The following is a 25,994-nucleotide window of genomic DNA, read 5'->3' as shown; positions in this document are numbered from 1 at the left end:
TTGGTGGGGCTCCAGGCTTCCTACATCTACCACATCCACAGCAGCTCCGCTTTATCTTTTTGTTTTGTTTTGGAGTTCTTTAAACCAACTAACTAGGCAGATCAACTAAGGAGGCAGAAGGGCCTAAGCAGGGGAGTAGTTCAGCAGCAGCAGGTGCTGGGACGCCAAGTGGGCTTAAGATTCTAGAGCCTTAGGCAGAAGAAATATGACTCTAAGATGCAGATTTAGGAGAATTATAAAGAAAAACATTATGATTATATTGGAGGTTATGACCAGGGTTAAATTAAACCCTGATTCAGAGTTGGGTTAGAAAAACAATGACCTATACTTAGATTTTTCTCTCCTTTTAAAAAGCATGCTTTTCATGTATCACTGTTACAACCAGTGCTAGGTAATGTTAATGTGGTTGATCAGTCAAAACAAGGAACCATTTTGGCTGCTGTTTAGTCCCTGAACAAGTGTTATGTGTTATCCATTCTTTAATTTTATTCTCTGATAAATGGATGGATGGATGGATGGTCCTGTTTCAGACTCTAGTTATGGGCTGCCCACAAAGGGCTTATAATCTAGTCGTGGTAACATGGACATTAGAACGTTAGAAAAGATTGCTGCCTCAGAAAGAGCTCTACTGTAATATGCATTGTAAGTGGTGCTAGCTAAGGGCTACTGGGTCAGCGCAACAGCCTACTGTTGATCTGAGCAACAGACCTTTTTATCACTTGAGAAGCCTGATAGAACATTGGATCTTATGTATGACATTCCTCCTTTAGGCAGAAATAGTCTAAGAGCCCATCAGAAGGGATTAGGAAGTACGTGCTTCCAGGAAAAGGATACTGGAACTGAAGGATATTAAAGCAGGTCAGTTCTCAAATCAGCACATCTCCAAGAGCATCTGTCCTATACCTACCTGCCTCTGAGCTGAGTACTCTGAGGGACCGAAAGATAAGACACCTCCTGATCTTGAAGGATGTAATCTCCTCTTCCCGCCCCACCAAAAAGCAACCTTACTTGGTGGTGACCGTGAAGAGAAGGCAGCCTGATAAGGCACAGAAACTGTTGAATGCATAAACAGTGTGATCATCAGCTTGTCCATGTGCATCGTGATTTCCTTTAGTGCTGATTTCTAAGCTGAGCCCCTCACATCCTTATACAGGAAAAAAAGGAAATGCCTGAGGCTAGTCCGGTTCCTGATAATGAGTCGGCTTCCATAGGCAAGTGGTTGGAACTCCAATCTTACCTTTCCATCCACCATTCTCATCGGGACCTTTCTTGAATCAAAACAGTGGCCTCCGTGCTTCCGGCATTACCTCCGCATCCTGAAACCTGGCTCTGCAGACCTTGGATAATGTGGACCTCCCCTTTCCAACCATTTCCCTCTTCCTCCCAGAAGAGGGAAATGGTTGGAAAGGGGAGGTCCACATTATCCAAGGTGCCAGTCCTTTCCTCAGTCCAGGCTCCCCACAGCTCCCCATCTTCCTGCCCCTTCTTTTCAGGGTCTTGTTCCTCTCCTCACATCTCTCCCAGCCATTCTCTGAACTTCTCCAGCCCTTTCAGCTGGTGGCACACAGTTGAGCACTGAGGGATACAAATCCCCGACTCCTCCGATTGTTCCATGTGTTCCCAACGAAATCTAATTAGGCTGTCGAAGGCAGGGCCGTGCCTGTTTTTTTGCTGTTTTTTTTTTTTTCTAAGTCGGGCACAGAACCGGGCGACCGCAGTAGGTGCCGCTAAGAATCTGCTGGTGGAGAGGGGAGCCCCGGGCTGTCATGTGTCCGCCCGCTGGGCTTCCACGGGAGGCGGAGGGATTCTTTCCCGGGGAGACCGGACCTGCTTCCTCAGTTTCCCCGGGCCAGCCCGGTCCTCCCGGACCCGGGCCCAGCCGGGGACTTTGCCCCCGCCGGGGGGAGGGGGTGGCGGGAAATGGTGCCTCGCTCGCCCCAGCGACATCAAACCCTCGTTTGGCTTGCGAGGACAATGGCTGTCTTATTTTCTCCATTCGCCGCGCACAATGCCGGATTCTCTCATTCACCCGCGGCGGTGCGAGCGAGGTAATTAGCCAGCGCCATTCAGCGCGGACACTATTGCTATGCGGGGGGGCGAGGACGCCCGCGTCGGCGGGGATTAGCCGCGGGTCGGGGTGTGCAGCTGCGGCCACTTCAAAGGGGCCCGGCGGCCCGGCCGGCTGTGGGAACCGGCGCCGCCTCTCTCGGGAGCCGCGCCGCCGGCTCGGACCCGGGCCCCGCGGACGGGACGCGGCCGGTCCTCCTCGTCCCGCAGCCGCCCGCCGCGCTCTCCTTCGGAGCAGGCCCGGCTCTGCGCGGGCCCCGAGCTCCGGCGGCCGTCGTCGCTCCCCATCACACTCCCACTTTCATCAGGACCTCAAGTGCTTTTTTCTTTGGAGTCCCGGGAGTCAAAGGGCAAAGAGGGGAAGGTGGGGGAGGAGCGAGGGGGGGATGGGAGCTTGACACAAAGCGATGACCTTTGCGGAGTGGAGCAGATGGTCCCACTTACTCCTGCCGCTGAGCGAGCGGCTCTCAGGGCCCTGACCCCGCCCGGCAGCCGAATGCCTGCACTGGGGCCCCGCGGGGGCCGGGCTCCCACATGCTCCTCCACCCGCCCCGCCGCCCGCTCTGCGCCTGCTGGCATCGGAGTCACACTGCCTGGACTAGCCGGCCCCGTTGCTCGCGGGGGGTGTGGGGGGTGTGCAGGCGGGTGCTGGGCTGAGAATCTGCCCTCGTCGGATGCTGGAGCCCGAGGCGAGATCAGGGTTCTCGAGAACCTGCCAGGCCAGGAGTTCCCAATTCTGGCTGTGCATTATGAGGCAGCCTCCTGCGCTTTCACAGAAATATAGGTTCCAGGGCACCGCGCCAGACCAAGGGAGTGGAGTCCGGAAATCTGCATTGTTACCCAGCACCCTAGGTTATTCTGATACACAGTCAAGTTTGAGAAGTGGGTAGCGGGTGCTTGGTCCAAGTCCTTCATTTCATTGAAGAAGTTGAGACTCAAGGAGAGGAAGTAACTTGCCCACCATAGGCAATGAATTGCGGTAGGGTGGGGACTTGGGTGGAAGAGAAGATAACGGGGAATGATCCCCAAGACCATATGATCCTTAAAGCCAGCATTCAGGACACAGTTAATGAGGACTTATTATCTACCTAGTATTTGTTCTAGGTGCTGGAGGTAGAAAGGTAAATTAGACTGTTCTGTGCCGGTAAGGGACTCATCGTAGGCTACTAGTAGGCGATTGATGTGTGAGCAACTGATTCTAATAAAGTCTGATAAGAGCTAGGAGAGAGGCACAAGGCAACACATTGGAGGCAGGAATTAATTCTGCCTCCTTTGGGGGATGTGGAAGGTGGGGTGCTAGTAGAGAAACTGGCAAAAGAGTTCCAGGCAAAGGGCACAGCAGAAGTAAAGGAATATAAGCATGACCATCTATGATATGTCTCGGGAAGGCAAACTTGTCTCACACAGTCAAAGTACAAATCACATGAAGAGAGAATTAGCTGCATTTGGAGCTGGAAATATGAATCAGGACCTAATAATGGAGACCTTGAATGCCATCCCAAGGAGAGTACCTTGATTCAAGGCAATGGAGAACCACCAAACATGTTTAATGATCATATTGGATATTCAGGAAGATAATTATGGCTTCAGGATGGAGGAAGAAGAGGAGGGAGAGAGCACTGGAAGTGGGAAGGCTGGAGAGGGGAAGCTATTACAGAAACAGTTGAGAGTGATGAGAGCCTGAGCCAAGGCAATGGGAGGGAAAAGGGAGGTTAGACCAGGATTTGGTGACCAGTTAGCTGTGGGGGAGAGGGAGACGGATGAGGCAGTGACGCCTTGGTTTGTTTTAGCTTGGGTAGTTGGTGCGTGATGAGGTTGTTAATAAGAGGCACAGGAAAAGGGAGAGGTTAGGGGTGGGTGTGGTGATTCCTTTGAATTTAAGGGAAAGCTCTTTTTTTAATTGGAGTATAATGGCTTTACAACGTTGTGTGAGTTTCTGCTGTACAATGAAGTGAATCAGCTATATGTATACCTATATCCCCTCCCTCTTGGACCTCCCTCCCCACCACAACTCCATCCCACCCATCTAGGTCATCACAGAGCACCGAGCTGAGCTCCCTGAGCTCTACAGCAGGTTCCCAATAGCTGTCTATTATACACATGATAGTGTATTTATGTCAAACCTAATCTCCCAATTCATCCCACCCTCTCCTTCCCCCGCTGTGTGTGTCCACAAGTCTGTTCTCTACATCTGTATCTCTATTCCTGCCCTGGAAGTAAGTCCATCTGTACTATTTTTCTAGATTCCACATACATGTGTTAATATGCAATATTTGTTTTTCTCTTTCTGACTTCACTCTGTATGACAGAATCTAGGTCCATCCACATCTCTACAAATGACCCAATTTTGTTCCTTTTTATGGCTAAGTCATAAATCACAGCAAGATCTTTTATGACCCACCGCCTAGAGTAATGAAAATAAAAACAAAAATAAGCAAATGGGACGTAATTAAACTTAAAAGCTTTTGCACAGCGAAGGAAACCATAAACAAGACAAAAAGACAACCCTCAGAATGGGAGAAAATATTTGCAAACGAAGCAACGGACAAAAGATTAATCTCCAAAACACACAAACTGCTCAATATCAAAAAAAACAAACAACCCAATCAAAAAATGGGTAGAAGACCCAAATAGACATTTCACCAAAGAAGACATACAGATGGCCAAGAGGCCCATGAAAAGATGTTCAGCATCACTAATTATCAGAGAAATGCAAATCAAAACTACAGTGAGGGGCTTCCCTGGTGGCGCAGTGGTTGAGAGTCCGCCTGCCGATGCAGGGGACACGGGTTCGTGCCCCGGTCCGGGAGGATCCCACATGCCGCGGAGCGGCTGGGCCCGTGAGCCATGGCCGCTGAGCCTGCGCATCCGGAGCCTGTGCTCCGCAACGGGAGAGGCCGCAACAGTGAGAGGCCCACGTACCGCAAAAAAAAAACCAAACTACAGTGAGGTATCACTTCACACCGGTCAGAAGGGCCATCATCAAAAAATCTCAGGGAAGGCTTTTGAAACCCTCTACGGCGATTCCTAGGGCTTTAGGAGACCTCCGACAACTAGAAGACAGCAGTGGAGTTTCCCAAATAAGTCTACTTCCAAGAGTTGGTAGCCCTAACCAACCAAGAAGGTTCATGATCCTCCCATGGAATGTAGGCCTCCCTCTTCCCCCAAACTGATAAGGCTTCTTCTGGAGTGCTGTTGGGGTGGAGGAGCTGCAGGCCTTAAACTATTGGGGTTCAGTGCTGAGCTGCCAGAGGTCCTGTAGAGCCATGAGAGGTGAATACAGCATCAGATCAAGGTTTGAGAATAGGAGAGGGTCCTTTCATGGGTGGAGAGCAACCATTTTACCTAGTGTTATCCTAGACTCTTAATGGTATGGACCTTCGAGATTCTCTTGTCTGTCCTCCTCCACTCCTCTGTTTTACAGATGAGAAATCCAAGGTTGGAATTGAAGAGTCACATAGAGAATCTGTGACAGAGCCAGGCATGATCCCAGGTCACCTCTCCATTACCTAATGCCTGCTATATTAGTCCCTACAAATCCTAATATATGGCTCTGGAAATTTGGGGGAAGTATCTGTTTTTGTTGAGTGGTCCTCATGGTCATGTGAAAGCAATTTACTTAATAGCTCCAGCCTGGGCCCCCTAACCAGACGCCCTTCCGGGAGGTGAGGGAGATCCGGTATCCTGACCAGAATGACGGAAGTTAAGGATGTTGTGGGCCCGGGCAGGTTTACATAAGGAAGATTGGTGACCTTGACACGGGCGGAGACATGCAGTCTATGGAGAGGGGCTCTGCTGGGCCTGGACATTTTCAAGTCTAAGGCAGAGAGAGATTCCCAAGTCGACTCCCTGACCCTGCACCCTTGGCTGGTGCCTGGAAGCACATGTGTCTCAAAGGCTACAACCGGATGAGACTTTATAACTTGTCCAACTCAACTCCCCCATTTTACAGAGGAGGAAACAGAGGCCCAGAGAGGGGCTTTGGCTTTATCAAGATCCAGTTATTAAAAGGACTGAGTCAGTCACAGCTACCCTTCCCTTTAGCACATCCACCTTCCATCTCCCCACCCCCTACCTCCACTCACCCCATGGAAGCTGCTAGCATCTCACAATGCTTTGTCCTCCCCCTGCAAAACCAGGAAAATAAACTACTCTATTTTATAAGGGCCCAACAGGTGACAGGAGTAACCCTGCAGGCCCCATCCTTGCAGCTTGGTTTCCCGGTTTGCTGATCTGGAAATGCTCATGGAAGAGCTACCTGGAGACTAGCATCTGGGTTGTTTATTTACCTGTGTTAATAGAATTTAGGAAACATGTGTGGGCTCAGTGACCACTAGTGGGCTAATAACACCATCTTATCATGGTGCTTATCTGCATTAGTCACGTGCTATGAAACCTACCTCAAACCCTGGGGGAGTTCAGCTAAAGTGAAGCCTGCTGTGTCACGGGTGTCTCTGAATGTGCGTAGGCATGGTACTTTTAAGGGTCTGGGATGTTGTGCGCCTCTGTGATTTTCTGTGCCAGTGCTTGCAGGTATGGTTAGTCATGTTTGAGCAGCATTTGAGTGTGTGTGTGTGTGTGTGTCTCACAGCTGTGATGCAGGGAAAGAGCACTGGATTTAGAGTTAGACCCACTCTAAGTTCAAATGCTTGCTTTAGCATCATTAAATGTTAACGTGTGATCATCATTAAATGGCTGTGTGACCTTGGGCAAGTTACTTAACCTCTCTGCACCTCAGAAAAGCTAGTAATCCCTACCTCTCAGGGTTATACTGATATAATATCTTACCTTTGCCCATCATGGCTTCTGCAGGTTTCTGTTTTTCAGGACCACATTACTATGATAGTACCTAAGACCCTGGCTCTGGTGCTTTCACCTTTCTGATATTTCTAGGAGCTTGGGTAGAAAACCTAAGGACAGGGCCTGTGGGATGAAGGGAATTTACTTCAGGAGTGCCAGAACATTCTCTCAGACACATCAGTAAGTATCTGTTGAATGAATGCTTAGAGTTAATTCAGTGGGTGTGCTGTGTAAATAGGACAGAGGACTGTATTTCCCAAACCAGGACACATCCTGTGACTCATTGCCTGATACGTGGGATGAAAATTAGGGCGAAATATTTGAAGTTGGGACTGCTTTTGAAAACCTAGCAGTGGGGGAGGTAGGGTGGTCACGTGGGGTGGGTGATACTCCTCCCCCTTTCCCCTCCCCTGAATGTGTAGGGTCCACACTGACAGCAGCAGGGCACACCCACCCAGTGGCACATCCAGTATGCCGCATCGGGCAGGCATACCACCTGTGTCCCACAGCACACTCTCCCCCAGGCACACTTCACTCCCTCCACGGTGGGCTGGAGGCAGGGGAGGGAAGGGGAGCACAAGACTTGATCGGAGGAAGAACCGGAGCCTCTGAATTGTGGGCTGAATAATTAAAAGTAGGGCTTTGAGAGGTTTTATTCTCCTTGGGTTGTAAAAGCCCAGCCCAGAGGCTGCGGAGAGCCCCAGATTGCCCCTCCTGCAGCTGTGCCTTGGGTCTTACCATCCGTTGGAATCGAAGATCAGACCATAAAGGTTCGATGCTCACCAGCCTACAGTGGGCCAACAGCTGGATGCAAGGACTTTCCCAAGCTGAGTCTGGCCCCCCACTGTCCCCCACCTCCCCCCACCCCATTTGTCAGAGGTGGCTGCCAGGAGGGAGGGGAGAGACGTGGATTTATGGCTGCTGACTTGAAAGACAAAGTTGCCTTTTGTGTTAGAATTGGGGTTGGGCGGGGAGTGGTGAGCTGGTGGTGGTGTGGGAGGGTGGGAGGGAGGGGCTGGGGTTCAGAGGCCCAAGGCAGGGGGTAAGGGGCTTGAAGAGGGAGACAAAAGGTTCCAGAGGCTTCTCAGAGCAGGGTCACCAGGCAAAGGCCCAGATGAATCAATCACCCCCAGCAAAGCTGAACAGGGCCTCTGAGCCATCGCAGTCTTCTGGGGATGTTTGTAAGCTCCAGACACGGTCCACCCACACCCATCCAACACCCAAACCCCACACAGTGCCTCCCTCCCGCCCCCCGCAAAAAACACCTACTCTTTGGATTCAGAACCTTAATTCAACTCTCAGACTTCCCTTTGGAGAGCCAGGGAAGTAAATACATGTCTTCTAAGTTCATACTTTCCTCACCTCCAAATGTCATCAGCCAATCAACGTAGGGGATCTTCCCTAACGGAGCCAAAGTCATGGGCAAGGTGGGGACCCAGATATTGGAGAGACTGGGACAGAGTGTTGGAGAGGCTAAGCCTGGCCCAGAGAACCCTGATGACAAAACCAATATCCCACCGGGACTGTGGCAAGTTGCCAGCCTCCCCAGGACTCAGGTTCTCTGCCGTCACCTCTCTCCTTCCCATGCGCATTTAGAGAGGACATTTACAAGTGCTCTGCGGAGTTTAAAGAGCATGTGGACTTGGCTGGCCTCCTCGCCCTCCAGGAGTCACTCTGCCTGGTGGGTCTGGGTGGAGGCCAGAGTAGCCATCGGGTGCCTGAGTTCAGCAGGTGCTTTAACTACACCTTGGAGAGCCACATCCATCCCCCGGAATGAGCCTGGCCAATAAAGGCATGAGTTTATGGGCTTCATAAACATTTTACTAGAGAAATCAAGGCCTCAATTACCCAATGGCTTCTTCCAAGTGACAGCTCACCTACTGGGGCCTCTGTGAAGCCCCCAGGCAGAAGTGAAATACAAGCCAAGCTCTGGTTTATACCAGGCTGCCCCCTTCCCCCTGCACTGACCCTCTCACCATTCAGGCCTTGCAGATTCTGTCTTTACTCAGTTCTCCAGAGGGCTCTGCCACTAGCTCTCTGAGCTTTTGCCTCTCCATGGGAGTACGGCTACCCTCTTGGAGTAGATGGCCACCCAACCCCAATCCTTCCGTGCTCTTCCATAACCTCTCAGCACCTTTTAACTCAAGATTCTACTATTTTCCCTCAACAATCACTGGCAAGTATTTGCTATTTTTCAAGGACTGTGCCAAGCACTTTACAAATAAATCTCATTGATTCCCGCCAGTGCAGCCGCTCTAGCAACATGAGCTATTGTCATCCCAATTTTATAAGTGAGAGAGGTTCTGAGAGACTAACTTGTCCAAGGTCGCAGAGCTAAGAGTGGCGGAGGTGAGTCTTGTACCCAGTTCTGTCTGATTCCAGAGCCTGTACCATTAACCTCTTCACTGCATTGCTCCCTCAAAATGCTCTCAGCAAGTATTTCCCCACCGGCAGTAGAAATCGTGCTGTGTGAGGCCTTCTCTGCCATGCAGTGTGACAGCCTTAGGATGCGATCAAATGCGGGCCTTGTCAGCAGTCTCTGAGTCCATGTGGCCAGGAGAGGAGGGATCTGGTAGGGGCAAAGCTGGGCTAGTGATGAAGATGGAGAAGAAAGGGGGCTTTCTGGTGGGACGGCAAGAGAGAGGGAGCAAGACAGAAAGCAGCTGTGGGTCTGAGGCCTTGCCTTGGGTGTGGACCAGTGCTGTCCAAAAGGATTTTCTGTGATGATGGAAGTATTTTATTGGTGCTGTCCCATAAGGTAGCCTGTAGCCACTTGTGGCTGTTGAACACTTGAAAGGTAGCTAGGGAGCCAGAGGAACTGAATTTTTAATTTAATTTTAATTTAAGTGGCCACATGTAGCTAGTGGCTGTCATATTGGACAACACAAGGATGCTCACTACAGATGATGGCTGAAATCTGCTCCAGGTCCCCTGCTGGTGTAAGGCCCTTTGGGTTCATACCATCCCCAGGGTCTTCAGGCTTAAGGCATCTGAACATCATTTCACATCACAAGTGGCTGAAGGAATTAAGGGTGTTTCCCCTCAGAAGATGTTTCTCAGGGAACAACCCAGACCTCAAGTATTTGAAGATCTATTGTGTGAAGAACAAAATTGGTCGTGTCTTCTAGAGCAGGACTGTCCAACGGGAGTATAACGCAAAGCATGTAGGTAACTTTAAGTTTTCTAATAGTCACATTTACAAAAAAAGTAAAAAAAACAAGTGAAGTTAATTTTAATAATAAACTTTATTTTACTTAATATATACAAAATATTATCCCAACATATAATCATTATTTTAAAATTATTAATACTTTTTACATTTTTTGAACTGTCTTTAAAATCCAAAATATTATCATTTCAGCTTGTTAGCAATATTTTAAATTATTAACTATTATCAAAATTATTATTTTTCCAACTTTTAAAAAACATTTATTCATTCATTCATTTATTTTTGGCTGCATCGGGTCTTAGTTGCGGCACCAGGATCTTTCATTGCAGCTCACAGGCTCTTCCTTGCGGTGCACAGACTTCTCTCTAGTTGTGGCATGTGGGCTCCAGAGTGCATGGGCTCTGTAGTTTGCGGCCTGTGGGCTCTCTAGTTGTGGTGCATGGGCTCAGTAGTTGCAGCGCACCGGCTCAGTTGCCCCGTGGCATGTGGGATCTTTGTTCCCTGACCAGGGATTGAACCTGTGTCCCCTGCATTGGAAGGTGGATTCTTAACCACTGGACCACCTGGGAAGTCCCTCCAACTTTTTAATTGTGGTAAAATACACATAACATAAAGTTTACTGTCTTAACCACTTTTTTTTGTCTTAACCATTTTTAAATGTGCAGTTCAGTGGCATTAAGTACCTTCATATTATTGTGCAAACCGTCACCACCATCCATCTCCAGAATTCTTTTCATCTCCCAAAAGTGAAACTCTATTCCCGTTAAACGGTAACTCCCTATTCCTCTCTCCCCACCAGCCTGTGGCAACCACCATTCTATTTTCTGTCTCTATGAATCTGCCTACTCTAGGTGCCTCATATAAGTGGAATCATACAGTATTTGTCTTTCTGTGACTGACTTATTTCACTTAGCATAATGTCCATAAAGTTCATCCACACTGTAGCATGTGTCAGAATTTCCTTCCTTTATTAAGGCTGAGTAATATTCCATTGTATGTATAAACACATTTTATTTATCCATTCACCTGTTGATGGACACTTGGACTGCTTTTACCTTTTAGCTATTGTGAATAAGGCTGCTATGAATGTGGCTGTACAAATATCTCTTCGAGACCCTTCATTCTTGTGGGTATATACCCAGAAGTGGAATTGCTGGATTGTATGGTGGTTTTATTTTTAAGTTTTTGAGGAACCTCCACACTGTTCTCCATAGTGGCTGCACCAATTTACATTCCCACCGACAGTGCACAAGGGTTCCAATTTCTCCACATGCTTGTCAACACTTGCTATTTTCTGCTGTTTTTTGTCATTGCTCTGGTAGTAGCCATCCCAATGGGTGTGATGTGGCCTCTCATTATGGTTTTGATTTGCATTTCCCCAATGCTTAGTGTCTTTTTATTTTGTACTAAATCTTCGAAATCCAGTGTGTATTTTACACTTACAGCCCAACTCAATCTGGACTGGTCACATTTCAAGTGCTTAATAGCTGGCTACTTACTTTATTAAAAAATGAGATTCTCAAGGGGGAAGTTGGGGCATTGGGTGGAAGCATATGGGATTCAGCTGTGCCTCTGGTATAAGGAAAAACATTACAATCATCTGAGCTGCGTGAGGAGGAACCGGGCGTTCGGGGTGTCCCTGGTCCTTGGCAGGGATGGATACAAGGAAGGGGACTTTGGATGGCCTTTGGAAGAGTCTGCAGGTCGTGGTTATTCCTCTTGAATGGCGGTATGAGTGGGGGCAGTCGGTGCCTCAGACCTCCAGTGCCGCTGGCTTCTGCAAAGGCTGTGTTTTGAACTCTCCATCCCAGCAAGCCCACTGATCTCTTTGTCATCACACACCAGATAGGAGTCTGGCTGTAGCCAAAGGGTTGGAGGCTGGGCTTGGGGTATGCTGCCGGCTTCCTTCCCAGCACTCTGCCCCGACCCTTCCTGCCCCACCCAGCGTCCCCTTGGAGCCTGTCTAATCAGATCCAGGCCTGACCTCGCCAGAGGTCGTGGACCAGGAGGAAAGTTCCCCTCCCCTCCCTGAGCCTCTCTAGATCTGGCTCTCAGGAGACTCCCCTCCCCTCGGGTGATTTATAGGGGTGTCCAGGAGCCATTTCCTGCTGGTTTCTGCTCCCTTCCAGCCCGGTGGGTTGCTGGGCTGTCTCTGTGAACCCTCTTTCCCCACGGCCTAGCTGTACCCCTGGCAGGGACAGGGAGCGGCTGGGAGATTCCTTCTCAGACTGTTTGAGGACAAAGGTGCTTTCTTCTTCTTTTCTCCATAATGACCCCCAAGCAGGCCTCTGTCCTCCCTGTCACTCTCTCTGGTCCTCACACAGGAGGGGCCTCCCAACACGACCCCCTCCCATAACCCAGCTTGAAGTGAGGAACCCGAAACGGCTCCTACCCGACCAACAGGTGTGAGCAGGAAGGTAAAGCATCGTTAGCCGCAAGCCACAGCACCACCTTCATGTCCACCAGCCCCATACACAGTGCTACCCACACTGGCCACAAATAGTGCCTCCACAGTGGCTAAGAACCAGCCTGCCAATGCAGGGGACACAGGTTCGAACCCTGGTCTGGGAAGATCCCACATGCTGCGGAGCAACTAAGCCCGTGCACCACAACTACTGAGCCTGCGCTCTAGAGCCCGTGAGCCACAACTACTGAGCCCGCATGCTACAACCGCTGAAGCCCGCGCACCTAGAGCCCGTGCTCTGCAGCAAGAGAAGCCACCGCAACGAGAAGCCCGCACACTGCAACAAAGAGTAGCCCCCGCTCGCCGCAACTAGAGAAAGCCTGTGTGCAGCAATGAAGACCCAACGCAGCCAAAAATAAATAAAATAAAAATTTAAAATAATAATAATAAAAAACTATTGACAAATAGTGCCTCCAGCCACTGTGCCCACCACTGTCAACCACACAGTGGCCTCCAGAATGACTTGCTCAGAGGTCAGCGTTTTCTGAGGTCCAGTCCTCAGCCCCACGTCCTCATGGTTGCCCAGGGACCCTCTCCCAGAGAGACACGATGAGGGACAGCTGGCTCCATGGCCTGCTCGTACAAGCCAGTGCAAAACAGACACGTAAACCAAACGTGTTTCCCCTCTGAGAGATCGGAGATCTAAGTGGCCCTGAGAAATTTTCTCCCCTGACTTCCTAAAGAAGTCAGCAGTGAACTCGGAGTGAGTGGACAAACTCGGAGTGAGCTCAGCTGAGTGTGGACAAAGGCCTGTACAGGAAGGCAGCAGGAGTCTGACGTGGGAGGCCCTGCAGAGTACCTGTTCACCCCTTCATCTGTGGAGGAAAGGACCAGCGCTCCTATTACGGGAGGCAGGGTTCCCAGAGATGGGCCATCATGTATACTTTAAGCTCTAGGCAACATCCCTTTAGCAACTAAGTTGTAGCAAAAGCAATAGAATACAAAGGTTAAAGAAAAAGAAACAGATCCAACATGGAGTCAGGTTTGTTCTTCCCTTTTATACCCTGACACTGCCTGCCCACGGTCTCACTGCAATCCCCCAGGACACCGAAGGGATATACAGGGCTGACCCAAGGGTTGAGTAGGGGTGGGAAGAAGGGGAGGGAAGAAGGAGCCTCAGATAAAGAGGACCACACCCTCCTATTGCACCCCCTCCCCCGGACCACACTGCCTAACCAGCTGGGCTCCGAGGGACGGGACAGAAAAACCTTCTCGGGGGCTCACTGTCGTCCCTGCAACTTGTCACACAGTGCCAACTCACAGCCAGTGAGAAGAGGCTGGCCCAGCCTGCAGTCTGCCCTGGGGTCACCTGTCCTTGGAGAGTGAAAAATTTGCTGGGGACACCCCAGCAGAGGGCTTGGGGCATGGAACTTCTGATTTGGGGCCAGTAGAGCCACCAACTGGGCCTGGGTCTCAGTTTCCCTTTCATAAAATGAATGTGTTGGCTTTACATGCGTGGTTTTCAAGCACTTTTAAAAGCAAAGCTACCCTTCAAATGAAATGTTTGGCAGAACTGCAGTTAAGTAAAGCTGATAGAGAGGTTTTGCAAGGTGCTGCTCTGATGGAGGGGAGATGTGAAGCCCTGGGTGGGGAGGGGCCCCAGCTGCATCCCAGGGGCCCCTGGGGACCCCTCGGACTCTGTTGTACAGTGTGAAGATGATCAGACTGGCTCCTTAACTACCACCCCTTCCTGCTCGAGCATTCCTCTGCAGCATCACATTCAACCCATGCTTCTTCATTGTTTAGTTTTAGGGGGAGAAAGAAGCTAGAGGCCAAACTTTCTCCATCCAGTGCGCCCTGATGAGAAGCAGCCCTTTCCCTTGCATCTCTCCTCAGGCCAGCTCCTAGCTCTAGGCGCCTCCAGGGAGCCCAGAATGGGGGCTAGAAACACAAAAGGATTCGGGTTCCTTAATGAGGAGGCATCTGTAGTCAGCAGAGCCATTAGTCCCCGCCCCAAGTCCCTGGGGGGCTGCAGGCTCCTCTCCAGCTGGAGTGAGGAGGGGGCAGGCAGCTCCCCAGCTCCTGAAGGGCAGGGCTGGGTGGGTGGGGCATAGACAGCTGACCCAGGAGCTGGGGTGCCCTCTCCGCTCGCTAGGCCTGCCTCCAGCCCTGCGCTCCTAGAGGTTGAGGCCTGGAAGCAGTAGAGGGGCCCTACCAGTGCCTCAGCCCCCTGCCCCAAACCTCTGGGCTGACCTGCAGGCCCTTGGCCAAACACAGCCTTTGGCCTGAGCCTGGGCAGGCTGACCTCACAGTGCTCCCTGGGGATCATCTCACTGAGCCTGATGGGGACACCAGCTGGGGCACTTGCCCCCATCTCCCGCCCCTAGGGCCCCAAGGTGCCCTTTGTAAGGACTATACCTACACAGGGACATGTGTGATTGATTACCTACACAGAACCAGAATCACACACCAGCCACAGGAGCTGAGGGATACAACCACCGCCCCCCATTCACATCCAGCTTGGACACTCACACCACATACACAGAGGCAACCATGTCCTCCCAGCGAGCACAGCTCTGCACACACGTGCAAGGACGCGCTCACACCCATCAGCCATACTCCCAGGAGGCCCTGAAGGAGGAGGAGACTGGGCTGGGGATTTTTATGCATGTTTATATTTAATGAACCACATGCAAATGAGATGGAGAATGTGCCACAAAAGAGTCAGCCCCCAGAGACTCTGGGAAGAAGGGCACAAAGGCTCGGCCTTTCTGAGCTGCCCTGGAGTCCTGAACAGACCGGTGGATTGAGGGGGCCTGAGACGGGGTGTGCCCACCCGCACCAGGGAGTCAGGAGCAGGGACCAGGACAAGCTCCAGCGTCCCTGCTGCTGTGGGGAGAGGGAGGGCTTCTTCTGGGAGGGGACAACTGTCCCAGTTGATGGAGTGTTGGAGGGGAGGGGCTGCCTGCCTGGACAGATGGTGAGCCTCCTTCCCGCACTTGAAGCAAAGTGGATTTTAATGAAATCACAGCCCTGGTGCTGAAGCTGGGAACCCATGTGGGAGGGGCCCCTTCCCTGGGCTTTACAGGTTGGGGAGTAAGGATGAATGGGAGTGAGAGTGGGCAGGAACACTTCACCGGCCTAAAAGGGGGTGGGGGGCGTGCACCACGGCCCCTCCCATGATCAGAGCTCAAGCAGTTCAGATCCCCAAAAGGTGGGAAGGCAGCCCCTGAATATTTATGACACATTGAAATGTAGATTGGTAGGTCTGACTGTCTTCTAAGAGGCTTGTCACCTTGGATGGTACACCACCTTCTTGGGGTACATTGAGAAGCTGCAGAAGAACTGGGGATAAGGGGGTGATGATGAAAGGCAAAGAAAGCCACTGGGTGCTGGTAACCAGGCTCTAACGACCAGTGTCCCTGCTGGGTGACACTGGACTAATCGCTTCCCCTCTCTGTTTCCTATTCTGTAAAACGTACAGCATAATACTTAGCACTTGCATACCTTACAGGGAGTTTATAAAAATAAATCCGAAAGCCGCTGTAAAAGTGGGGAGCAGGCCGTGGGAGCAAGGCTTTTCTCTGACTAGGCTTCATGGGTCCGCAGCCCAAGATTTCCGTGTTAGAGGTTTATCCAAGAATTTGTCCAGACCTTTCTCAAAGTGTCGCAGCCCGGCCTATACCATCCCTTAGGGGGAGATGTTTCCCACAGGTAGGAGGCAGGGTAAGTGCCGATGTACCCCCAGCAAGCTGTGCCCTGCACCTGCCAGCTCAGCTTGGGGGAAGACACCCTGCGCCCTGAGCCGGGTGAGCTCCAGGGCTCCAGGACACAGGCCCGAGGCCCCCCATGCCCTCTCCCATCCCCTCTGCACCTCAGCAGTGTGCCTTCCCCATACACATTTCCTTTTCTTTCTCCAGCCATGTCCGACTTCCACGTGCACCCTCAGGCCACCGTGGGTGAGGAGGGCGGTGTGGCCCGCTTCCAGTGCCAAATCCATGGGCTTCCCAAACCCCTGATCACCTGGGAGAAGAACAGAGTCCCCATTGATACAGACAATGAGAGGTGAGCCCCGGGTGGGGAAGGTGGAGGGATGACCAAGAGGCAGGCCAGCCCAGCGTCTGGGCCTTGAAGGAGGCCTGCCTGTGGCCTCCAGGGTGGTGTTTCTGCAACTTTGTTGAGACTGAGTATCTGTGTGGTTTGTGGGCCCAGATTCAACACTTGAATGCATGCGAAGATCTGTGTGTGATGGTTGTCAAGGCTGGAATCGCAGGTGCATCCACCTGTGAGAGTCCCGTAGTGTGTCTGTGATGACAAAAGTGACATTGGGGTAGTGGCCGGGTCCTGGGCTGTGTCCGTGATGCTGAGTCACCCTGTGGCCAGTGGTGCTTGTGCTTGCTTATGGCTGACCGTGCCCTCCTGCCACAGGTACACACTGCTGCCCAAGGGGGTCCTGCAGATCACAGGCCTTCAGGCTGAGGACAGCGGCGTCTTCCACTGTGTGGCCTCCAATGTCGCCAGTGTCCGGGTCAGCCATGGGGCCAGCCTCACTGTGTCAGGTGAGGGTCCTTGGCCCTGTCTCGTTCTTCTCCCCACCCTCCAATCAGTCCCTCTTCAACTGAGCCCCAGAGCCTGGACAGCCAAGTGCATACAGAGCACCTTGTGAGCACAAAGTTTTGTGCTCTTCAGGGTGAGGGTTCAGGAGGCGTTCGAGGTCCCTCCCTGGCTCAGTTCTCCTTGAGGAAGCCCACTCTCTGCTTATGGGTGGTTGGGTGAGGGTGGCTCTCCCACCGCTGGAGGCCCTGCGGGGCCTGACCGCAGAGATGAGTGTGAGCAACATCCTGGGGCTGCTGGCTTCTCCTCTCTACGCATGGGACCCAGCTTCTGGGCTGGAGCTTGTCTCCCACCCACCATGTCCTAGGCCGTGTATTGGGGGTGGGTGGGTGTGGTGAGGAGGTGGGAAGGGTCCCAGCTAAAGTGAAGAAATATGGCATCTTCCTCCCAGGCTCGGGCTCTGGGGCCTACAAGGAGCCTACGATCCTCGTGGGGCCTGAGAACCTCACCCTGACTGTGCACCAGACCGCCGTGCTCGAGTGTGTCGCCACGGGCAACCCGCGCCCCATTGTGTCCTGGAGCCGCCTGGGTGAGCCCCATCCTGCAGCCCCTGCCTCTCCCACCCCTGGGAGGGCCAGTCTCTTCATCCAGCTCCAGGGGGAACTTGGAATCCTGTTTGTTCTCCGTGGGGGTCCGTTCTCTTCGAGGCCTGGGGAGGGGGTGGGTTCCCCTCTCCTTGGCAGGACCAGGGAGGTCCGCCTGCCCACTGCATTCTCCCTCCCTCTGTGCAGATGGCTTAGCTCCCCAGGTTACCTCGTCCAGTCCTGGCAGTCCTGCGCCAGCTCCCCTCCCCCATGCTCCCCTCACTCTGGGCATCTCCATCGGGCCCTCCAGAACCCCTCTGCAGCTCTCAGCACCCCTAGTCTCTTTCCGGTCGGACTCATCTCTGCCATCTACACCCTGGCCATCCTCCCCAGTGATGCGATCCCAAACCCCTCAAAATCTCAGCCAGTTGTCACATCCTCTCTCTGGACCCCCCAGTCTCTAACCTGGCCCCCTAAATCCCCAGCCTAAATCCCTAGGCAGCTGAAGGAGAGAAATGAAAGGGTGCAGATGGGCCCACATTGTCTGAGTGGAAAGGTCACTGGGGGAAGGAGAGTCTGGAGGGGATGGGGTGGGGTCGCATTCACAAGGAGACTGTGCCACATTGTAGCAGCTGAGTGATCCGGGAAGGAGGGGGCAGCAGGCAGGATAATGGAGTAGATTTCACCACTTCAGGGACTGAATGGGGAGCTGTCTCCTCGCATTCTGACTGTGCTAATCTGATCCTGGGTGGGGGGAGGGCCCGGGGACTGGGAGAGGCTGGAAAGAGTGGCCTCACCATTAGGAGGAGCCCATAGGCCCTGCAAGGACCATCTGGTGCAACATTTCCCAAAGTGAAATCTGCAAGGGGAAGGAATGGCTTGGTGGTCTAACAAGTTTGGGAAACAGTAAACCAGATCCCTTTGCTACAGGACTTCTCAGAGCCTTTATATTAACGTGCATTGTGACAGTCAAGGAGAGGAATGGATATCTGACCAAGGAACTTTTTTCAGGAGAGACAAATCAAGCTGGGAAATGTCCATGTAACCCAAACCCCTTACTTTCCTGTTTGAGAAACTGAGGGGAGGGGACTTGAAGGTCACCAGTGAGGCAGTGACAGTGTTAGGATCAGGAGCCAGTTCTCTCCTGCTGGGTGAGAGTTTTCTGTGCTGCTCTGGCCGCCTCCACAATGCCATGTTGCTCAGAGGGAAGAGTCAAAGACAGGGGCTCCCTGGAAGATTGATGGTGGCCGATTCCAAGTTTGGACATTCCTGCACACCTACATCCCTGACCCTCCCCTTCCCCTTCAGATGGTCGCCCCATTGGGGTGGAGGGCATACAGGTGCTGGGCACGGGGAACCTCATCATCTCAGACGTGACCGTCCAGCACTCGGGCGTCTACGTCTGTGCAGCCAACAGGCCCGGCACCCGGGTGAGGAGGACGGCACAGGGCCGGCTGGTGGTGCAAGGTACGGACCTCCCCGCCCCACATTCCCTGCCTCATCGACATCCCTGGCCCAAGCCCAGTGCCGTGTACTCACCCACTTTCCTATCCTTGCCCTAACCTTGCCCCTGCTCCCTCTCCAGGGCCCCAGCCCAGGCCAAAGGCAGCAGCTCTGTGTCTCTCCCCCTCCCCCAGGAATGTGTATGTTGGGAATGCGAGGACATTCTTGGTCATCTGCCCCTCCAGGTGCCATCGCCACCCCCCCCAGTCATTTCCACTTTGTCATCTCAGCTGGTCTCCCCCACCTGTGTCACCCCCATGTGTCCCTCCCTCCACGTGCTGTTCTCATTCACACGTGTGGCACTTCCACGCTCACACCTGCCTGCACATTCTCAGTGTGTTTGTCATTTCACACTATCACACCCCAGCTCCTGACACACACACACACACACACACACACACACAGAGCCGGCCTCCACTCCCATGGTATGTGGGGCCTCTGCAGCTGACCAGCTCATTCTGTCCATCCTCCTGCCCTGGGGCTAAACTGTCTCCGTGAACCGGCTTGGAGTCCCATTCTCAGGGGTTTTCTGTGGTTGTTCCCTCCCAGAGAGGTGGGAGAGAGGGGAGTTAGGAACTTAAATGCCCATTTGTTTAGCATTCCGTGTGCTGTTAATCTGTCCAAATGGAAGTGATGGAGCATTTCATTTCTCTGGTGTTAATGGAAGTTTGAGGCTTGGGATTGGAGGAGAGTGGAATTGAATGTGGGGGTGAGGGGGGCCGGTCCTGAGGGCTCATCCGTCTCCCCGTCATTACCGGCCTTCGGCCTTAGAGGTGCAGCCAAACCTATTAGCACATTTATTTATTTAACAATTTCCTGAACAGGGAGCTCAGCTTGATTGCTTTCGGATACAAATGTCAGTCTTTTAAACAGTCATTAAAATGGAGTCCTCTCTTGGGTCTGCCTCTCTGGGGTGGAGGAACGACGTGAGGGCTGCCACCATCTCCCAGAGGCTAGGCTGGGGGAGGAGGGTGGGCCCCACCTGGAGGATTCTCCCCGGGGCGGGGTGGGTGTGTATGTCCCCTACCCACTTGTTCCCTGCAGACCTCTGGCCCTACCCTCTTCCCCTTCCTCAGCCCTTCACTCACAGCTGTCCCCTCCCTGTACACCTGACCCCTCGTGACCCTTATGCTTCTTTGTGCCCGCCCCCGCCCCAACCCCAGCCCCAGCAGAGTTTGTCCAGCACCCCCAGTCCATCTCCAGGCCGGCTGGGACCACAGCCATGTTCACCTGCCAGGCCCAGGGTGAGCCGCCCCCTCATGTGACGTGGTTGAAGAATGGACAGGTGCTGGGGCCAGGAGGCCACGTCCGGCTCAAGAATAACAACAGGCACGTGTGTGGTGGGTGTGCCGGCGTGAGGCCCAGATGGTAGGAGGCTGTGCACCTCCTACCAGGGAAGAACACTAAACTGGGGGTCTGGAGACTTGGGTTTGAGTCGTCCCAGGTCTGCCCCTAACTTGCTGAGAGATCTCAGACAAGCCTATTGTCTTCTGGAGGGGCTCAGTTTCTCCATCTTTCAAATGGGGAGATTTGGCCAACCTCCAAGGGATACTCCGGAAGGAGCAGGGGATCTGAGGCTCTCCCTCCCCCTGCAGCACCCTGACCATTTCTGGAATCGGCCCTGAAGATGAGGCCATCTACCAGTGTATGGCCGAGAACAGCGCTGGCTCCTCTCAGGCCAGCGCCAGGCTGACTGTGCTGTGGGCCGAGGGCCTGCCCGGGCCCCCCGTCAACGTGCAGGCGGTCTCTGTGTCATCCACTGAGGTCCGCGTGTCCTGGACCGAGCCCCTGGTCAACACCAAGGAGATCATCGGCTATGTCCTGCATATCAGGAAGGCTGCTGGTGGGTGGGGCCCAGGAGGGCAAGGCTGCCTCTGCATCCCCTCCCTCTTACTGTTTCTCATCCCCCTCGATCCCACACGTGCTGATGCAACACCTTCCCTCTTTCTCCCGGCTGCACCCTGGCTGCCCTCATTTCACCAGTGTGGGTAGGATTCCCTCATGCCCCTTTAATCCCCTGCCCTACCCTTGGCCTCCCCAGACCCACCAGAGCTGGAGTATCAGGAAGCAGTCAGCAAGAGCACCTTTCAGCACCTGGTGAGCGACCTGGAGCCCTCCACTGCCTACAGCTTCTACATCAAAGCTTACACACCCCGGGGGGCCAGCTCAGCCTCTGCCCCCACCCTGGCCAGCACTCTAGGTGAAGGTGAGGTCTGGGTGTGGAGCACAAAACCACAGACACTCAGGGTATTAGGACAGAACCCCTGTGCACCGTTGTTCAGGTTGTGCACTGCACAGAGTGCTTCGCCCTGAGGCTGAGTCGGGGCTGGGTCTACTTGGAGGAAGGGGTGTCCTTTTCTTTTTTCTTTTTTTAAAAAACCTGACAACACTTTATTTCTGATTTTTTCTTTTTGGTTGTACTGTGTCTTCATTGCTGTGCACAGGCTTCAGTAGTTGTGGCATGCAGTCTCAGTAGTTGTGGCACACGGGCTTAGTTGCTCTGCGGCATGTGGGATCTTCCCGGACCAGGGATCGAACCCGTGTCCCCTGCATTGGCAGGCGGATTCTTAGCCAATGGACCACCAGGGAAGTCCCAGGGGTGTTGTTTTCTAATTCACGTAAAGGTGCTATTTAAGCAAGCAGAGGCCCTGGGTTAGAGGTCAGAGAGCGGTCAGGCTCTGGGTGGGGGGGCGGTGTCTGGGTCATTGGTAGCAGGTGGAAGGGTAGAGCTTCAACCACCAAGTCCTCACATCTCGGCCTCCTTTTCCGCCCACAGCCCCTGCCCCACCCCCACTGTCAGTGCGAGTCCTGGGCAGCTCCACCCTGCAGCTGCTGTGGGAGCCCTGGCCCCGGCTGGCCCAGCACGAGGGCGGCTTCAAGCTGTTTTACCGCCCAGCAAGCAAGGCCTCCTTCACCGGCCCCATCCTGCTGCCTGGAACTGTCTCCTCTTACAACCTCAGCCAGCTCGGTGAGGCGGACACGGCTGGGGCTTGGGGAGCTGGGCGGGGGTGTGGTGCCTGGTGCCAGGAGGTGAAGCTTCACAGAGAAGACCTTCACAGAGGTCTTCTCCAGTTCACCCTGCGGACAGCCGCCTGGTGGGGCCGGGGGAGGTCCCTCAGCATCCTGGCTTTCCCCCCAGACCCCACTGCAGTGTATGAGGTGAAGCTGCTCGCTTACAACCAGCATGGGGATGGCAATGCCACAGTCCGCTTCGTGTCTTTGAGGGGAGCATCTGAGAGGACAGGTGAGGGCTGGGGATGGGGTCTGGCTAAAGACTGGCCTTCAGGAAGAGAGGCTGAGGGAGGAGGGGAGCAGGCATCCAGGGAAGGCAGGAGGGTAGAACAGTACATGCAGCCCTGGAGAACATAGGCTTAGACCTGAGTTTGATGTTTGGCTGTGTGACCTTGGGCAAGTTACTTAACCTCTCTGAGCCCCAGTTTTCTCCTTCATAAAACAGGGATAGTAATACCCGCTTTATAGAACTGTCTGGAGGGTGAAATGGTCCATGTAAAGTGTTATTCCCAGTATTTGGCACAAAGTTAGTGCTCAGTAACTGGTAAAAAAAACCCTAAAGGTTGGGCTGGGGTCCCATTAACAAGGACAACTCATATGTCGAGCAGCCGAGGGAGAAGTAACCCTCAAGGGCTGGGTGTCTGGGAGCCACAGCCCCCAACCTGCCGCTGCTTCCACCCCCAGCCCTGAGCCCACCATGTGACTGCCGGAAGGAGGAGGCCACCAACCAGACGTCTACCACAGGCATCGTCATTGGCATCCACATCGGGGTCACCTGCATCATCTTCTGTGTCCTCTTCCTCTTATTCGGCCAAAGGGGCAGGTGGGTCCTGGGCCAGGGAGAGGGGGCTGGGCCAGCATGGGGTAGACAGGCCTGGAGCCGGAAAACCGCAGGGGAGGCAGGGTTTGGGGCCCATTGTCTCCATCCTTTTGTTCTTGCTCCTCCCACATCCCTCCCCCTAACTCTTGGCTCACCCCCTAGGGTCCTCTTGTGTAAGGATGTAGAAAACCAGCTCTCCCCTCCTCAGGGCCCCCGGAGCCAGAGGGACCCTGGCATCCTGGCACTGAATGGGGCGGGACGGGGAGAGCGGGGCCAGCTGGGCCGAGATGGGAAACATGTGGACATGAAGGAACTGGAGCAGCTATTTCCCCGAGCTGGGGCCGTGGGGCAGCCCGACCCCAGACCTAACCCCAGACCCACGGTGAGTGCCCCGCCTTCCCCCGAGCCAACCCCCTCCTTCAGGCTCCACCCTCCTCACCTTGGTCACAAGCCTTGGTCACCGGCCTCCGCCAAGCTGCAGGGCTTCTCCAGGCACAAGACTGGCAGCTGGTGCTTCTCTCTGTGCCCCCGGGTCAGGCAGGGAAGCCTGGAGACTGAACCCCCGAGTGGGATTGGCTCCAGAGCCTGACTCCCTGGCTGGGGGCTCACGAGCCTGTGGCCCTCCTGTTGACGCCTGTGTGACTGGCCCTTTCCCCAGCAGGACCCCGAGGCCCCTACCCTGTGTGAGGAGACCCAGTTCTCCATGCTGCCGCTTCAGGGGTTCGGGCTCCTGGAGGAGATGACGTCTGAGGCCAAGGCCCCCTGTGTAGGCCCCCTCGCTGCCCTGCCACCCCAGGACACGGGCCCCGGCCTCCTGAGTGAAGGACCAGCCGCCCTGCCAGCTCGCTCGGGACAGTAGCCAGTGTCCAGGAGGCTCTGGAGGGAGCAACCCCCCATTCTCAGGTCAAAGGCAAGATTTCTCCTGTCATGTGGGATTCGGATGGGGGCTTCCCAGCATTTCTGTCCTGACTGCTCCTCTGATTGTCAAGACTTACAGTAGCCTTGGCAAGGGACACCCTGCAAGGACCCGGAGGGGTTCCTGCAGGAGCCCCTCCCTTGGGCCAAGGCCCCCCCCCCAACCTCTGCCTGGTACCCACATGACTTGGAACTGAACTAACGTTTTTCTTTAAAAAAAGAACAAACTTAAAATTTAAAAAAAAAAAAAGGGAAAGAGAAGAGAGAGAAAGGTGAATTCGACTCCAAACATGTGCCCCTGCTGTGGCTGGGCCCCTGACACTGTCACCCTCCACGACTTGTTTTCTCAGGATGGATTTTTGCTGTTTTGGCTCTCAGCACCTACCTCAGCCGGAATGAATGTCCTCAGGGGAGTGGGGCCGTGGCCTCAGCCCCCCCGCCCCACAGAGCCCCGAACGTACTCCTACCTCGAGCCCCTTTAGGGGCACCCCCTCTCCCTCCCCACATTGTTGTCCAGAGTTTAGAAAAAAAAAAAAAAAGGAAAAAAAAAAGCACTTCCCCATTTCCAGGTGTGAAAGAAAATGTCTACCTCGAGGCTCGCTGGCTCCCGGGCCTGTGCTGTATCATTGGACCCTCCCTCCTGACTCCTCACCAAGTGTGGGCTTCTCGGGACCTGCAGAAAGAAAGATGGAATTGGTCAAAGAAAATGTGAAAAAAAAAAAAAAAGCCAAAAATAAGAGGAGAATTTGTTCCTGGGAACAAAAACTAGCCACTTCCCAGCACGCTCCCAGTGCTCTGTCTTGTCTGCCTGTCCACTCCCATTTTGACCCTCTCCACCAACTCATCCTTGACTGGGACCCCCAGGACCCTCTCTGCACGTGGGCCTTGGGAAGGTGGGCTGTCACCCCACAGCCTGCCTCCTGTCCTGCCCACAGAGCCGCTGGAACAGACGGGCCTCCGGAACGTACTGTGTGTGTGTGCAAGGGGGGGTCCCCAGCCCACTGTCCCTTGGGACACTGCCAGCTGGACCCAGCCCCTGGACAGTGGAACAACCGATGTCAGCAGATGTGGCCGGAAGCTATTTTTCTATAAGGTGTGTTTAAGGATTTATGTTCTTGTGACTTTTTGTTTCTCTTTTCTGTTGTGTTGTTCTTTGAAAGACTTAAAGGTGAAGAAAAAAAAAAAAAGGAAACAAATACCTATTTTTGGTTACACTCAGAAACATTTTTTTAAATAGCAGAAAGAAAACTTTTTTTAAAAGGAAAAAAATGTGCATTCCTTAAGTATGAGATTAGACCATAAAGTCCCTGACCCCCCCAACCCTCTAGGGACCCCCGCCCCCAACTTTAGTGAATTAGCTGAAGAAGGTACACTTGGTGGTGTTTTCCTGGAAGACTGCGGTTTCATCTGTGTGGACTCGGGGAAGGTTATTGTCCCTTCTCCCCAGTACTGGGCCTGAGCCCAGGGCACCTCAGACCTCCCAGGCAGTGCCCCTTGGTCCCTGCAGCGACTTCTCTGCACCTCCTTTCATCCTGGAACCCCCTCTCCCAAGGAAAGTGTGGGTCTGGGGGAGGGGGACCACCTGGCCTGTCTTGGGTTTTATCACACTCATTTTGACTGAATAAAAGTCCTGTTGCCAAAGTGGATCTCGGGTGTTTTGGTGGCTGTGTCAGGCCCTGGGGGAGGGGTGGGAGTGCTGGGATTAGGGGAGCCAGGGTGGTGAGCCAGGTGGACCCTGACAGGGTCAGAGCCCGTGGGGATAACAGCAGACCCCGGGGTACTACTTACAGGCACCGTGCATGCAGGGTCTTCTCCACAGGCGGGGAGGCTGCCTAGGTCCTCACAACCCCCTGGGAGGTCGATGTTCTAGTTATCATCATCTCCTCTTACAGATGATGAAACCGAGAAGGGATAAGAGAAAGGAAGGAAACATCCTGAATCTCACACTGCCAGTCTCAGCAGGATCAGAGTTTGTGTCCGGGCCAGGTCGCCAGGTTCCAGAGTCTGCAATTCTGACCACTGCTTGTGCCTCCTTAGCTGGCAGTGAGGGATCCGAGACCAGTCCTTCGGCCCTATAGTGACAGACCACCAGTATTGAGCCAGCTGCTGGGCGGGGCTATATGCTTTTCATGCACTGTCTATGAGAAAGGACTGTTTTCCTCCCCA

At 53.4% G+C, this 25,994-nt stretch overlaps 1 protein-coding gene across 2 annotated transcripts in view; it reads left to right on the top strand.

Annotated features, from left to right (window-relative positions):
- The window catches only part of IGDCC3 (immunoglobulin superfamily DCC subclass member 3), a 42,647-nt gene extending 17,175 nt beyond the window's left edge, over positions 1 to 25,472 (top strand). Inside the window, exons 3-14 of one of the 2 annotated variants that reach the window (XM_067750724.1) lie at positions 16,361 to 16,505; positions 16,869 to 16,999; positions 17,446 to 17,583; positions 18,887 to 19,045; positions 20,245 to 20,410; positions 20,677 to 20,924; positions 21,123 to 21,287; positions 21,858 to 22,049; positions 22,221 to 22,325; positions 22,778 to 22,916; positions 23,076 to 23,295; positions 23,575 to 25,472. In XM_067750724.1, the coding sequence (XP_067606825.1) occupies positions 16,361 to 16,505; positions 16,869 to 16,999; positions 17,446 to 17,583; positions 18,887 to 19,045; positions 20,245 to 20,410; positions 20,677 to 20,924; positions 21,123 to 21,287; positions 21,858 to 22,049; positions 22,221 to 22,325; positions 22,778 to 22,916; positions 23,076 to 23,295; positions 23,575 to 23,772 (2,006 nt within the window). In that variant the 3' untranslated portion in view covers positions 23,773 to 25,472. Of the gene's footprint in view, positions 1 to 16,360; positions 16,506 to 16,868; positions 17,000 to 17,445; positions 17,584 to 18,886; positions 19,046 to 20,244; positions 20,411 to 20,676; positions 20,925 to 21,122; positions 21,288 to 21,857; positions 22,050 to 22,220; positions 22,326 to 22,777; positions 22,917 to 23,075; positions 23,296 to 23,571 lie in introns of both variants that reach the window. The other variant, XM_067750716.1, reaches the window with a different exon arrangement.
- Positions 25,473 to 25,994: the final 522 nt, after the last annotated feature.

This window comes from Pseudorca crassidens, chromosome 1 (assembly GCF_039906515.1).
Source record: "Pseudorca crassidens isolate mPseCra1 chromosome 1, mPseCra1.hap1, whole genome shotgun sequence".
Classification (NCBI taxonomy): domain Eukaryota; kingdom Metazoa; phylum Chordata; class Mammalia; order Artiodactyla; family Delphinidae; genus Pseudorca; species Pseudorca crassidens.
The sequence above is the reverse complement of the archived record's forward strand: the minus strand, read 5'-3'. Positions and strand labels throughout refer to the sequence as shown.